General features: G+C 43.2%; 1 protein-coding gene across 1 annotated transcript in view; it reads left to right on the top strand.

Annotated features, from left to right (window-relative positions):
* The window catches only part of LOC126421372 (probable glutamate receptor), a 145,414-nt gene that overhangs the window by 6,090 nt on the left and 123,691 nt on the right, over positions 1–15,633 (top strand). The window contains exon 2 of the mRNA XM_050087239.1: positions 2,629–2,744. Coding sequence (XP_049943196.1) covers positions 2,629–2,744 — 116 coding nt within the window. The remainder of the gene's footprint in view (positions 1–2,628; positions 2,745–15,633) is intronic.

Here is a 15,633-nt window from a genome sequence, read left to right as displayed (position 1 = left end):
GCTTTCAACAGCACCCAGGCACCCAAAGACATACTACCATGTCACTCTCCGTGCGCAGCACCTCAGCCTAGTGGATTCTTGGGAGCATGTTCATTGCTATCGTCCGGGGTTTACCAATTCAAGAGCCATTCTTTCAGCAGACTCGATCTTGTTTACATTTCCCGCGAAGTCAATGGCGCTATCCAGGAGGGTTCTACGAACAGGTCGTCTGGTCCTGACGGCTTCCCACGGGAGTTTTATCGGGCATTTCGCCTCGATCTGGCGCCAGTGTGGACGGAAATTTCTCAGGACTTTATGTCACCTTTCGTGCCGATTCCAGACGGTTTTCTCGAAGGTTTCCTCATTCCCAGCCACAAGCCTAGTGGTACCTCACGGATACGCGATTACCCCCTCGACTTTACTCAACACTGATACAAATATCTTTACCCAGCTGTTGGCTGCGCGGCTCAAACGAATACCTTGGTACCTGGTTTCCCACGATCAAACTTCTTTGGGAAGTGCCAATAGCATCCGCACTGCCCTTTGCCGCCATATGGGCACAATCGCTCTCGCTGACACTCGTCGCATGCCTGGACTTTTGGCAGCTCTTGACTTCAGCCACGCGTTCGTTCGAACGGATTACGACTACCTGGAAAGGGTGCTCCGCAGTATTGGCTACCGTGATACTACCGTCGACGTCGTAATCCGTCTCCCCCGTCGAGCTACGTCTCGTGTAATCCACAAGGGCCGTCTTATTCCTCCCATCCCGATCCGTCGATCAGTGCATTGAGTCTGCCTGCTCTCTCCACTGTTGTATGCGTTCGCCATGGAACCGTTGCTGAGCAGCCTGCGTCAATGCCTCTCTGGGATGTCTCTTGGTGACCATGTATTCAGCTGCACTGCTTATGCAGACGATCTCGTCATCCTTCTTCGTAGCGGTTCTTAGGGCGAGGAGTCACTGGCATGGGTTACCACGTACTGCGAAGCTTCTGGTAGCTCTCTTAGCGTCCGAAAATCGAACGCCATGGCTATAGGTGGGGGCTCCCTGCGAATAGCTCTGCTCCTCTCCGTGTAACTGGTACTATCCGATGCTTCAGACTCGGTGCCGTAAGTGATCTGCGGCGGACAACTGCCCTCAACTGCGACGTCTACTTTCCCATCTACGAGTTGGGCTCTTAGATCACTCTTGCAACGCAGAAAACACGTAAATCTATATTTGGCGTCACGTATCCCCCAAGTGGCACAAACACTTCCTATTCCGCCATCCATTGCCCGCCGAATGCTAGCGGCATTGGGTTCGTTTGTTTTCCACGGCTTGCTGTTCAAGATACGAGGTACGAGACACTCACCCTCACGCGGTGCAGGGGCAGTTTAGGTCTGTATCATGTGCTTAACAGAGCGGTAGCCCTTTTTATGGCTCTCACTTTGTGACGCCGTAGTCCTACGTGCCTTACCAGCCTGCTGGAGGCCCTTGCACCACACTCTCTCTCAACACCTATCCAGCTTTCGGAAGTCTTGACGCCCTTCTTTTACTTCCGCCAGTTCTTGCTTCAACTGGTGGGGTACGTCCGTGCTGTGATACTGCTGGCGCAATTGACATCCACGAAGACGACTTATAGTTACCTTCAGCAGCGCAGTTCACCGAATGTGGTTGAGGGCAAGTTTCCCCACGTCGACTAGCGTGCCGTTTGGCGATAGGTGTGCGCTCCTTATCTTGATGCTGACGTCCAGTCTGCATGGTACCTTACTGTCAATGGGAAGCAAGTTCGCCGGTCTCGCCTTCACAGGTTCAAATGGCTCTGAGCACTATGGGACTTAAGTTCTGAGGTCATCAGTCCCCTAGAACTTAGAACTACTTAAACCTAACTAACCTAAGGACAGCACACACATCCATGCCCGAGGCAGGATTCGAACCTGCGACCGTAGCGGTCGCGCGGTTCCAGACTGTAGCGCCTAGAACCGCTCGGCACTACGGCCGGCGCCTTCACAGGATTCACCTCGCAGGCACCATGTTGTATGTCTACTGTGATATTATGCTGTGCAGATCGGCGAGAGCTGTCTGTTTCTTGGTTCGACAGATGTTGACCTAATTACCCTTACGACTCCTTGTCAGATACCGACTCACCTGCTCATCTTTCCGGACGCAGGATACTTCCCGCAAGCAAAGACGAACTCTGTGAGGTGGATTTGTCGACACGCAGCACACTGTTTGCTGATGGAGCGAAATGTATCCCTGACTTTTGGCAGTTCCTTAATGAACACCATTGTGCTGTTGTCCGCAATCCAAAATACAGACAATTTTTCTCCAGTTTCCTGTGCAGTGTCTTACTTAACCTAGTGGCTTCTTCGACCAAGGAAATATGCTTGTCGGTAACGGAGAACAAACCCAGTCCGCCGTGCAATGTTTAAACATGCTTTAATGGTGTTCACACATTTATCAATTCATAGTCCAAAAGAAACATTCCCTCGACTTTTTGTTGAGTTTCAGGACTTGCCTTTTACAGGTCTAAGGCGCTGCAGTCACGCACTGTGCCGCTGGTCCTCCCCCGGGCATGGGTGTTTGTGTTTGTCGTTAGGATACTTTAGGTTAAGTAGTGTGTAATCTTAGGGACTGATGACCTTAGCAGTTAAGTCCTTTTTTTTTTCCAGGTCACCAACCCAGAGACGCTAGATCACCTGAATGATCTTCACAACAGGCACATCGATACAGTCACTAAGCTCAACTACCTTCTCCTCCTGCACGCAACTGACGTTTTGAATGCTAGGTGAGTACTTATGCACGAACTGTTTATCGTGGAAAACGAAACTACACTCCTGGAAATGGAAAAAAGAACACATTGACACCGGTGTGTCAGACCAACCATACTTGCTCCGGACACTGCGAGAGGGCTGTACAAGCAATGATCACACGCACGGCACAGCGGACACACCAGGAACCGCGGTGTTGGCCGTCGAATGGCGCTAGCTGCGCAGCATTTGTGCACCGCCGCCGTCAGTGTCAGCCAGTTTGCCGTGGCATACGGAGCTCCATCGCAGTCTTTAACACTGGTAGCATGCCGCGACAGCGTGGACGTGAACCGTATGTGCAGTTGACGGACTTTGAGCGAGGGCGTATAGTGGGCATGCGGGAGGCCGGGTGGACGTACTGCCGAATTGCTCAACACGTGGGGCGTGAGGTCTCCACAGTACATCGATGTTGTCGCCAGTGGTCGGCGGAAGGTGCACGTGCCCATCGACCTGGGACCGGACCGCAGCGACGCACGGATGCACGCCAAGACCGTAGGATCCTACGCAGTGCCGTAGGGGACCGCACCGCCACTTCCCAGCAAATTAGGGACACTGTTGCTCCTGGGGTATCGGCGAGGACCATTCGCAACCGTCTCCATGAATCTGGGCTACGGTCCCGCACACCGTTAGGACGTCTTCCGCTCACGCCCCAACATCGTGCAGCCCGCCTCCAGTGGTGTCGCGACAGGCGTGAATGGAGGGACGAATGGAGACGTGTCGTCTTCAGCGATGAGAGTCGCTTCTGCCTTGGTGCCAATGATGGTCGTATGCGTGTTTGGCGCCGTGCAGGTTAGCGCCACAATCAGGACTGCATACGACCGAGGCACACAGGGCCAACACCTGGCATCATGGTGTGGGGAGCGATCTTCTACACTGGCCGTAGACCACTGGTGATCGTCGAGGGGACACTGAATAGTGCACGGTACATCCAAACCGTCATCGAACCCATCGTTCTACCATTCCTAGACCGGCAAGGGAACTTGCTGTTCCAACAGGACAATGCACGTCCGCATGTATCCCGTGCCACCCAACGTGCTCTAGAAGGTGTAAGTCAACTACCCTGGCCAGCAAGATCTCCGGATCTGTCCCCCATTGAGCATGTTTGGGACTGGATGAAGCGTCGTCTCACGCGGTCTGCACGTCCAGCACAAATGCTGGTCCAACTGAGGCGCCAGGTGGAAATGGCATGGCAAGCCGTTCCACAGGACTACATCCAGCATCTCTACGATCGTCTCCATGGGAGAATAGCAGCCTGCATTGCTGCGAAAGGTGGATATACACTGTACTAGTGCCGACATTGTGCATGCTCTGTTGCCTGTGTCTATTTGCCTGTGGTTCTGTCAGTGTGATCATGTGATGTATCTGACCCCAGGAATGTGTCAATAAAGTTTCCCCTTCCTGGGACAATGAATTCACGGTGTTCTTATTTCAATTTCCAGGAGTGTATGTTCATATGTTACAACCTTCAACTTTTGGTTTGCATTGAACACACAATAAAATTCCTCTACTTAATCAAATTAAATATTTTTTGAGGCATTTTTTCATGAGACGAAGTTAAATTCATATATCCATACCTATTATAAATGTGTGTGTGTGTGTGTGTGTGTGTGTGTGTGTGTGTGTGTGTGTGTGTTCCTTATCTCCTCCTAACCTCCTCAATCCCAAACACATGTTAAAAGTAAAAGTGCGCTACTACTTTGTTAATAGCTTTCCGTTAATGTTAGTTAACTACGAATGACATCAAATTTTTTTTTTAAACCACTGCGAAATTTTTATGGATCGTATCATACATGATACCACAGGACGTAAGCAGGATAACTACACATGCAACACTGCGTCTTCATGTTGCTTTACTACCAAAATAATATATATATATATATATATATATATATATATATATATATATATATATATATTCACACATATATTCCTCATATTTGTTGTAGATTTCAAGATTGGTGAAAATACATCCTTGGTATCAAAACTTTCAACAGTTGTAAGTAAACAGATAAAAATACTTAAACAAAATTACCGTAGCAAAATTTTTCAAAGCATTTTTGTTTTCCCTGGTATTATCACATGGATCTGTATTAAATCAACATTACTTGTGCTAATTTAATTTTAGCTTTTGTGGTATATATAAAGCAATTCCTGTCAAAATACTTAGTTCTCCTCACACTGTACGAAGATAAGGCCTCTGCAGCCTACTGCGTGGCATTTTGACCTGTTCTTCTCAAAATGGCAGTGAAACCTGGCAATCAGACTAAAAAGAAAATAGCCTCACTTCCACTGAGGTAAAAAGTTAGCATTGAGTCCTGAGGTATCATATATGATACCCAAAAGTTTAATGCTTATAAATCCATTATAACATTAATTCACAGTTAGCTAGTAACGGAAGAATGTCCGTACAGCTTCAATAAATTATTAAAGCATGTGAAAACATTTGTAATTGGAAAAAGACATGTCTTTACCTTTATTTCGCCGAGACAAGCTGTGCAGTTGCAGAGCCAAATTTTGCAAAAAGTGCTGCTACTTGCTATGTTGTGGTGCTCGACGGAAGGATTTACAAGTGGGCTGCGGGAAGTGCAGTGTGTATCATACATGATACCACAGGCTAGAAAAGGTTCAGCTGCATACACATCCGAGAAAAAAAATGAAATCTGTAGAGGCTAAACCACTGAACCGATTTCAACCGAACTTGGTACACACACATCGTCCTAGCAGGTAATAATCGGTTTAGGAGAGGAGGGAGGGGGTGGGAATCACCTACATTTCACAGTTCAGGAGATATGACGTCATAAACATTAATATGTATGAAAACTGCCGCATCATGCATAAAGTTTTAATACACTTATGCGTTACTACTGAGAAACTTCCACAGTCGATTCAGTATAAGGCAATCCCTGACAGCTGACAGCGCTTTTGACACCTTTCAAATGCAAAGCGCAATGTGCTGTAGGCGAAAACAGTAGCTAGTTACAGAGCTATGAAGAGGCAGTGCTTTAGAAATGTTTACAAAATAATATTGTAGACACGCTAAGCATCTGCTTGCAACATTATTTTCCCGATCATGTTTCTTAATTTGAATACTGTATTTATACATTTGTACATTATGCATATTTCTTTGTACGAATGTTTCTTGATTTCAGTGGTGTCTTTACGAATACATGGAAATGAAATGTTTTCGATATTACACAACAGAAACTGTTTATGTATTGTTTTCGTTTTCAATAGAAATTCGGGAAATAACACCCTGACTTTGTCAGGTTCGTCAGTTAGTTCACAGTAGTTTATGGAACAATGTTTGTTTTATATATTCATACCTTTACTGCTGGTTTCCATATTTTGTGACTGTCATAATGAATTAAATATGTAACACACTATACGTAATAAAAATGAAATCACTCAAATGCGAAGGGTGCCTAAAATACCTTCTAGTGTAACCAGCAGAAGTCTTTCATCTACCTTTTGAAAAACCTAGTAATAAATATAGAATAAATCACCTGTGCATTCCACTCCTTAGAATTTTTCGAACCTTTTACAGCCCCCTAGTTCAGCGGACTAAAACATTACCTAAGACCAACACTAGATCAAACATTATTTTGTACGACCATCATGCACATGCACAAGGCCCTCATTTGCACCCCTCCCCACTCCCCCCACCCCCAACGGTGTTCCTTTGTTTCTCCCAAGTTTTAGGACTCCTTCCAAATCCTTGAACGACGTGCATTTTGCCATACATTCCACAACCGATTACTTTCTCCTACCTGTATCCTGTATAGAAGCAAGTCACCTCACTTCCTCAAACGCCTAGAACACCCGGCGTAAGTCTCCCACAGTCTAGAGTCCCAACATTTGAATTGTATTCCCCATCCTTCACAGACTTGCCGCTTTCTGCCTCACTTCTGTCCACAAGTCCCACCTTTTGTCACCATCAAATATTTCACATGCTTTCCTCCGTCTTCCAGGCTTTGAAATAATTCCTAAGATCTGACCATCCTATCAACTGAGCCTCATACCACATGTTCCATCGCAAATGGAAACTCCATTGCATCCGCTTCCAGCCTACTTTAAATTCACCTGTTGCTGCATCTCAATTGTCATCACACATTCGTTTTGATGTAACATTTTTTGGCATACTTCCCTCTTCCTCTTCCTCTTCAGTTACTAGAAGGACCCACCATCACCATCCTCACAAAGCAGAACAAATACATCATTATCGTCACGTCATTTATATCACCATTTCTTTATTCTACAAATTATCTTTTACTACGTTTACTCTTGTAAACCAAGGCTAAATAACAGCAACCTGGCTGCTCGCAGCTCATCCCCCTGTAGCATTAAAGCAAAATAACAAAAAAAGGATGACTTTTCATTTGTGTCACTTATAATATTTTTTTATGAATTCTGTCACGTTGTGTAACATGGTGGCTCTATGGTAGAGAACCACGAAAGATAAAATTCATTCTCATGTACATTTTCGGGTTAGGCATATTTGCCTGTCCTAAAAGAAGTAATCTAACGCTTATCGCACCGCTGTTCCTAGAACATGGAGAGCCTCTCTTACCTCACTGTTCCTCTCATGGTCTAATTTATATCCTGCCAAAAATCTTTGAAGTCTCATCCCTGCCAGTGCGCACCAACTGTTTGATTGTTAAAAATCTATACTTCCGATCCATACAGTAGTAGAGGTACTGGCATAGTAGATTGAAAAAGAAGGAACAGATTTCAAACATTTGTTATTTCCAAACAACAAAAGATATAAACACACACGAGAATTCCTCTAAGCACGTCCGATATTACCTACATGAGACCATCACAGGACGTTGAATTGGAAGAGGAGGAGCAAAAGATGAACTTCATTTCCGTTGCCCTCCCAGGTCTCCAGACCTCACTTTTATCTGTGAGGTTATGTAAAACACAGCATTTTTATTCCCCCCAATGGCTGGCATTCTTGAAAAGTCTGCGACATCGCATTGTTGAAGCTTTGAACTCGATAACGAGAGAGCAGCTGTTTCGTGCGTGGCAGGAAATGAGCCACCGTTTTGATATTTGTCGTGTAATACAAGGTGCTCAAACTGAATACATACAAATTTGAATTTTTATCTTTTCAGGAACGTTGGAACTGTCTTTCTATATTTTGTAGTTTGGAAGCAACAAACGTTTGAAATTTTTCCTTCTTTTTGAATAGCCCTGTATTACAGAATTCAACCACTGTTCCTTTCCTAGTTTTGTTCAGGAGCTTCCTTTTAACTGTATCGAACATTTATACGTACCTTCGTAGTTTCTTTTTAGGATCATTTTCATAAGCGTAAGAGATCAGCAGAAAAGTATTCCTATCGGAGCACTGCTGGAAAGTTCTGTTGACAACTTTTCTATGGTTTTTATTAAACGAGTCTGACTGAAAAGTGGGGAACCAGCTGCCTCACTCTACCTTCCTCAGCAGTTTTAAAAAAATTTTCAAAAATTCTGGCATGCGAACCTGCTCGCGTTCTTTTTAACATATAACTCACCTCTCATTTCCACAAGTTCCCCTAACTGTAACTCGCTCACGACCATTAGTCCATCGCTGCAAGTCGCTCATATGCATCCACTTCACTTGCCCATCCTCAACTCACTAATTGAGTCCAACTCATTGTCATGATCTCTCTGTCTCTCTCCTACCGACACCAGCAACTGTCTCACAGCCACCGTCTCATTCGTTCCGTCATACTAATACTGTCTTCTCTCACTGTCAGTGTCTCCCTCTCCAAAGCTGAAATCGTCGTGTCTGTCTGTTTGACACGCTGTTCTCCAAAACTAATAGAGGAATTTTCGTGGAGCTTCCACAGGTAACGTGAGCATAGCTTGGAGCAACATACAGGCTTTATTTCATCAAAATCGGAACACGGAAAAGAAGATATTGGAATTTAAAGTTTTATCTAAAATAGTCAGAGCAGCTTAGTAATTCGGATATTTATCTCAGTGATACGATCGTCACGGCGTAGTGTACCGAAGAACAAATACATGTCACTGGTAATTTTTTTAACTCAGTGACAAATGTACTGTAGGTAACACAGATTTACCCATTTACTCTGAAAAAGCTATTTTGTCTTTGGGTTTTGAACTTTTTCATATTTTTTAAAATGATTTTGTTGTTGATAAGTTCTACTTAATGCGATTCAGCGCAGTGAATACAATATACAATCCTCAACATTATATTGTAACAAAAAAGCCCTCGGTTACAAATATTAAGTCAAAATTGACCTGGTTTCGACGCTACTATGAGCGTCGTCTTCAGAATTAGACTAACTGTAGTAAAAAATTAGGTATATAGTACATTAATAAAATTAAAGTTTGTACTGACTCGAAAAGATGCAGTACTTACAAGTCACATATTAAAAAAGATCTTAGCCGGAAGGCGACGTCATGAACATTTAAGAGATGGCGAGCCGCTAAGGGCTGCTCGTACTGTGGACAAGAGTTGCAACAAGACTGAGGTGCCCACTTTAGAAAGTGTGGGCAAGTAAACATGGTGTTGCTACGAGCGCCATCTAGTACCCGCAGAAACAACTACGCTACTGTACATTCAAAATTAGACACGTGAAATTGTGATGCAGCTGATTCAGGCATAATGTAAGCATCAATAATAACAGGATGAAGTTACATATTTATCTGCTTTAAATAGAGATACATTTTGTAACGTAAAAACTTTAGTTATGACACACAAGAAAACAGCAAAGATGTGACAGGAAAACAACATTTCGGTAAACTGCATGAGGAAATCTGAATCAAAGATCAAGTAATGGATTTATACAGTCAAAGAAGTTTTTATTTCGCAGCTGCAGCTGTTCGTTGAGAATGAGGCCATCATGACGAGTGAGATGTTTGAAAATCTCCAATTCCTCTAAAACATATAACCTACGCCCCTTCTTTTAGGTATGCAGAATATTGTTATCGCTTATGGCTTTAGGCACGTGTCCGGTAATTAAAAGATGATCGGCAAAGGATGAATTTAGGGGACTGGTGCTGTTCTTTCTCAAAAGATGTTCTTTATATCTGACGGTGAAAGCACGTCCGGTTTACCCTATATAATAGGAGGAGCAGGTATCGCAGATGATCTTATAAACGCCAGAACTTTCTGTAGGGGAGGGAATGGATTTCAAATTATGAATGAAATTTCTCTTTAGATTATTATTAGTAGAGAAGGAAATATTGCAGCTGTATTTGTTGCGAAGCATGCGCTGAATCTGATAGGAAATGGGTCCTATGAAAGGAATAGAAAAACTTTTTTGTGTTAATTTCAGTGCATGAGGTGTTGAGCGTGGAAGTTCTTGCAGTTTTCTTTTTTAGGATATCGTGCACTATGTTAGGCGTATATTCATTATTGACTGCTACGGTTTTAAGTAAATTAATCTCCTCATTAAACTTTTCTGTTGAAAGTGGTACGGAGGTGGCTCGGTGGACGGCAGAGTGAAAAAAGGCCATTTTTTGAGACTGTAGATAAAAAGAGAAAGCAGGCACGATTTGGTCAGTATACATTTCTTTTCGAAAAATATTGAAAGTGATGTTATTGTCTTCTATTGTAAGCGTAAAGTCTAAATAAGTTAATTGGTGGTTATCGTTTTCGAGTTCAATAGTGAAAGAGATTTTTTCATGGAGATCGTTAAAAAGTTTAAATATATGATCAATTCTATCGGCGGATCCGTTATAGATGACTAGAATATCATCAACGTATCTTGTGTAAGAAAGGATACCTAGTGAAGCGGCTGAGACACGGTTAAACAGCTTTTTTTCCAAGGAATTGATAAAGATGTCGGCGAGAATGCCGGCTAAAGGGTTGCCCATAGCGAGCCCATCAGACTGCTGGTACAGTTGTCCGTTGAATTCAAAGTAGTTGTACTTGACAACGACATTAATGAGATTCATAAAATCAGTAATCTGTTCATCTGATAGATCTTTTTTAAATTGACGTAAGTTTTCTTCCACAATGATGAGCGTCTCATGTACCGGGACATTGGTATAAAGATTTTTAATATCTAAGGAAAAAAGTTTGGTGTCTGAACTGCATACTAAGTTTTTAATATTTTGGACAAAAATGTGGCTGTTAGGAACGGAATAATTATTTTGGAAAACGAAGAATTTTTTCAAAGTTTCGTGTAGAAACCGGGCCAAATCGTGATATGCGCTATTCATGCTATTGGAGATTGGACGTATTGGATGATTAGGTTTATGAATTTTGAACTGGGACCTACGTTTAGGGGGCTGCGGGTTCATATTGATGAGTAGTTTCTTATGGAAAGGTTTTATAAGAAATTTTGCATTGTTAATGGCTGACCTTACTTCTTTCTGTAATTTAGGAGTCGGATCATCATGCAGCTCCGATATGTTGTTTTCACTGAAGAAATTTTCAGTTTTAGAAATATACTCAGAAATATAAGTAATGATTAGACAACAACCTTTATCGGATTTAGTTATTAAAGCATTCGCTGTTTTAAGTTTATTATTAATGGAAGTTACTAAATTTTAATTTTATTAATGTACTATATACTAAATGTTTTAGTACAGTTAGTCTAATTCTGAAGACGACGCTCATAGTAGCGTCGAAACCAGGTCAATTTTGACGTAATACAATAAGCTTAGGTACTCGTGATCTAGGGGTAGCGTCTTTGATTCATAATCAAAACGTCTTCGGTCCCGGGTTCGATCCCCGCCACTCCCTAAATTTTGATAAATAATCAGCATTGTCGGCCGAAGACTTCCGGCATAAGAAGTCAGCCTCATTCTGCCAACGGCCTTGTCAAAGAGGGCGGAGGAACGGATAGAGGTTCAGGGCACTCTCTTGTCCTAGGGGTGGGAAATTGCCCCTAAAGGCGGAAGAATCAGCAATGATCAACTACATGAGGATGCTGAAGGCAATGGAAACCACTGCATTAAAGACACGTAACGTGTATCCACAGGACATGTGGCCTGTAATTGAAGAAGTGTCATGATGATCTCTCCATTGCCAAAAGATTCCGGAATAGTCCCCCATTCGGATCTCCGGGAGGGGACTGCCAAGGGGGAGGTTACCATGAGAAAAAGATTGAATAATCAACGAAAGGATAACGTTCTACGAGTCGGGGCGTGGAAGGTCAGAAGCTTGAAAGTGGAAGGGAAACTAGAAAATCTGAAAAGGGAAATGCAAAGGCTCAATCTAGATATAGTAGGGGTCAGTGAAGTGAAGTGGAAGGAAGACAAGGATTTCTGGTCAGATGAGTATCGGGTAATATCAACAGCAGCAGAAAATGATATAACAGGTGTAGGATTCGTTATGAATAGGAAGGTAGGGCAGAGGGTGTATTACTGTGAACAGTTCAGTGACCAGGTTGTTCTAATCAGAATCGACAGCAGACCAACACCGACAACGATAGTTCAGGTATACATGCCGACGTCGCAAGCTGAAGATGAACAGATAGAGAAAGTGTATGAGGATACTGAAAGGGTAATGCAGTATGTAAAGGGAGACGAAAATCTAATAGTCATGGGCGACTGGAATGCAGTTGTAGGGGAAGGAGTAGAAGAAAAGGTTACAGGAGAATATGGGCTTGGGACAAGGAATGAAAGAGAAGAAAGACTAATTGAGTTCTGTAACAAGTTTCAGCTAGTAATAGCGAATACCCTGTTCAAGAATCACAAGAGGAGGAAGTATACTTGGAAAAGGCCGGGAGATACGGGAAGATTTCAATTAGATTACATCATGGTCAGACAGAGATTCCGAAATCAGATACTGGACTGTAAGGCGTACCCAGGAGCAGATATAGACTCAAATCACAATAAAGCAGTGATGAAGAGTAGGCTGAAGTTCAAGACACTAGTCAGGAAGAATCAATACGCAAAGAAGTGGGATACGGAAGTAATAAGGAATGACGAGATACGTTTGAAGTTCTCTAACGCTATAGATACAGCAATAAGGAATAGCGCAGTAGGCAGTACAGTTGAAGAGGAATGGACATCTCTAAAAAGGGCCATCACAGAAGTTGGGAAGGAAAACATAGGTACAAAGAAGGTAGCTGCGAAGAAACCATGGGTAACAGAAGAAATACTTCAGTTGATTGATGAAAGGAGGAATTACAAACATGTTCCGGGAAAATCAGGAATACAGAAATACAAGTCGCTGAGGAATGAAATAAATAGGAAGCGCAGGGAAGCTATGACGAAATGGCTGCAGGAAAAATGTGAAGACATCGAAAAAGATATGATTGTCGGAAGGACAGACTCAGCATACAGGAAAGTCGAAACAACCTTTGGTGACATTAAAAGCAACGGAGGTAACATTAAGAGTGCAACGGGAATTCCACTGTTAAATGCAGAGGAGAGAGCAGATAGGTGGAAAGAATACATTGAAAGCCTCTATGAGGGTGAAGATTTGTCTGATGTGATAGAAGAAGAAACAGGAGTCGATTTAGAAGAGATAGGGGATCCAGTATTAGAATCGGAATTTAAAAGAGCTTTGGAGGACTTACGGTCAAATAAGGCAGAAGGGATAGATAACATTCCATCAGAATTTCTAAAATCATTGGGGGAAGTGGCAACAAAACGACTATTCACGTTGGTGTGTAGAATATATGAGTCTGGCGATATACCATCTGACTTTCGGAAAAGCATCATCCACACAATTCCGAAGACGGCAAGAGCTGACAAGTGCGAGAATTATCGCACAATCAGCTTAACAGCTCATGCATCGAAGCTGCTTACAAGAATAATATACAGAAGAATGGAAAAGAAAATTGAGAATGCGCATGGTGACGATCAGTTTGGCTTTAGGAAAAGTAAAGGGACGTGAGAGGCAATTCTGACGTTGCGGCTAATAATGGAAGCAAGGCTAAAGAAAAATCAAGACACTTTCATAGGATTTGTCGACCTGGAAAAAGCGTTCGACAATATAAAATGGTGCAAGCTGTTCGAGATTCTGAAAAAAGTAGGGGTAAGCTATAGGGAGAGACGGGTCATATACAGTATGTACAACAACCAACAGGGAATAATAAGAGTGGACGGTCGAGAACGAAGTGCTCGTATTAAGAAGCGTGTAAGACAAGGCTGTAGCCTTTCGCCCCTACTCTTCAATCTGTACATCGAGGAAGCAATGATGGAAATAAAAGAAAGGTTTAGGAGTGGAATTAAAATACAAGGTGAAAGGCTACCAATGATACAATTCGCTGATGACATTGCTATCCTGAGTGAAAGTGAGGAAGAATTAAATGATCTGCTGAACGGAATGAACAGTCTAATGAGTACATAGTATGGTTTGAGAGTAAATCGGAGAAAGACGAAGGTAATGAAAAGTAGTAGAAATGAGAACAGCGAGAAACTTAACATCAGGATTGATGGTCACGAAGTCAATGAAGTTAAAGAATTCTGCTACCTAGGCAGTAAAATAACCAATGACGGACGGAGCAAGGAGGACATCAAAAGCAGACTCGCTATGGCAAAAAAGGCATTTCTGGCCAAGAGAAGTCTACTAATATCAAATACCGGCCTTAATTTGAGGAAGAAATTTCTGAGGATGTACGTCTGGAGTACAGCATTATATGGTAGTGAAACATGGACTGTGGGAAAACCGGAACAGAAGAAAAATGGTTCAAATGGCTCTGAGCACTATGGGACTCAACTGCTGAGGTCATTAGTCCCCTAGAACTTAGAACTAGTTAAACCTAACTAACCTAAGGACATCACAAACATCCATGCCCGAGGCAGGATTCGAACCTGCGACCGTAGCGGTCTTGCGGTTCCAGACTGCAGCGCCTTTAACCGGAACAGAAGAGAATCGAAGCATTTGAGATGTGGTGCTATAGACGAATGTTGAAAATTAGGTGGACTGATAAGGTAAGGAATGAGGAGGTTCTACGAAGAATCGGAGAGGAAAGGAATATGTGGAAAACACTGATAAGGAGAAGGGACAGGATGATAGGACATCTGCTAAGACATGAGGGAATGACTTCCATGGTACTAGAGGGGGCTGTAGAGGGCAAAAACTGTAGAGGAAGACAGAGATTGGAATACGTCAAGCAAATAATTGAGGACGTAGGTTACAAGTGCTACTCTGAGATGAAGAGGTTAGCACAGGAAAGCGTGGCGGGCTGCATCAAACCAGTCAGTAGACTGATGACAAAAAAAAAAAAAAAAAAAAAAAAAAAAAAAAAAAAAAAAAAAAAAAAAAGAAAAAGCTTGTGCCAGAGGTCACTTCGCTGCAGTCAGGGAATCAAGTGCGAACACCATTGATCCATCTGACTGATTGCCTTACGAGATAAACTGCTGGGGTGCTTATGGAGCAAAGTAGAGGCTAATGTGTACCCCCCCCCCCCCTTGTCATTAGTCATGATCGCATATGGCTTGCTTGCTATTGCGAAGGTATGAGCTGCTTTCCTGCTGCCGTGCTCGCTTAATGAGTTTGTTACGTTATAGAACTGGTCCGTAAAACCTCTTGGTACCATTGGTTGTGTTGTGGACTGGCAAGACAGCCAATCCACAGTGACGGGTAACCGAAAGGCACGCGCTTAAACTCACGCAGGCTGGCGTGAGGTCTGAAACAGGATACGTAATGAATGCTATAATGAAAAGTACGTAGCTGCTGGAATACTTAACTTTAATCCACATTTGTAGAACATCGCTCTTGATGATACATGCTTCATATAATAAATATCAATTGAATACGGCGCCTTGCTAGGTCGTAGCAAATGACGTAGCTGAAGGTTATGCTAACTATCGTCTCGGCAAATGAGAGCGTAGTTGTCAGTGAACCATCGCTAGCAAAGTCGGCTGTACAACTGGGGCGAGTGCCAGGACGTCTCTCTAGACCTGCCGTGTGGCGGCGCTCGGTCTGCAATTACTGACAGTGGCGACACGCGG

This window comes from Schistocerca serialis, chromosome 1 (assembly GCF_023864345.2).
Source record: "Schistocerca serialis cubense isolate TAMUIC-IGC-003099 chromosome 1, iqSchSeri2.2, whole genome shotgun sequence".
Lineage (NCBI taxonomy): Eukaryota > Metazoa > Arthropoda > Insecta > Orthoptera > Acrididae > Schistocerca > Schistocerca serialis.
Note: the sequence above shows the minus strand (reverse complement) of the source record. Positions and strands in the feature narration are given on the sequence as shown.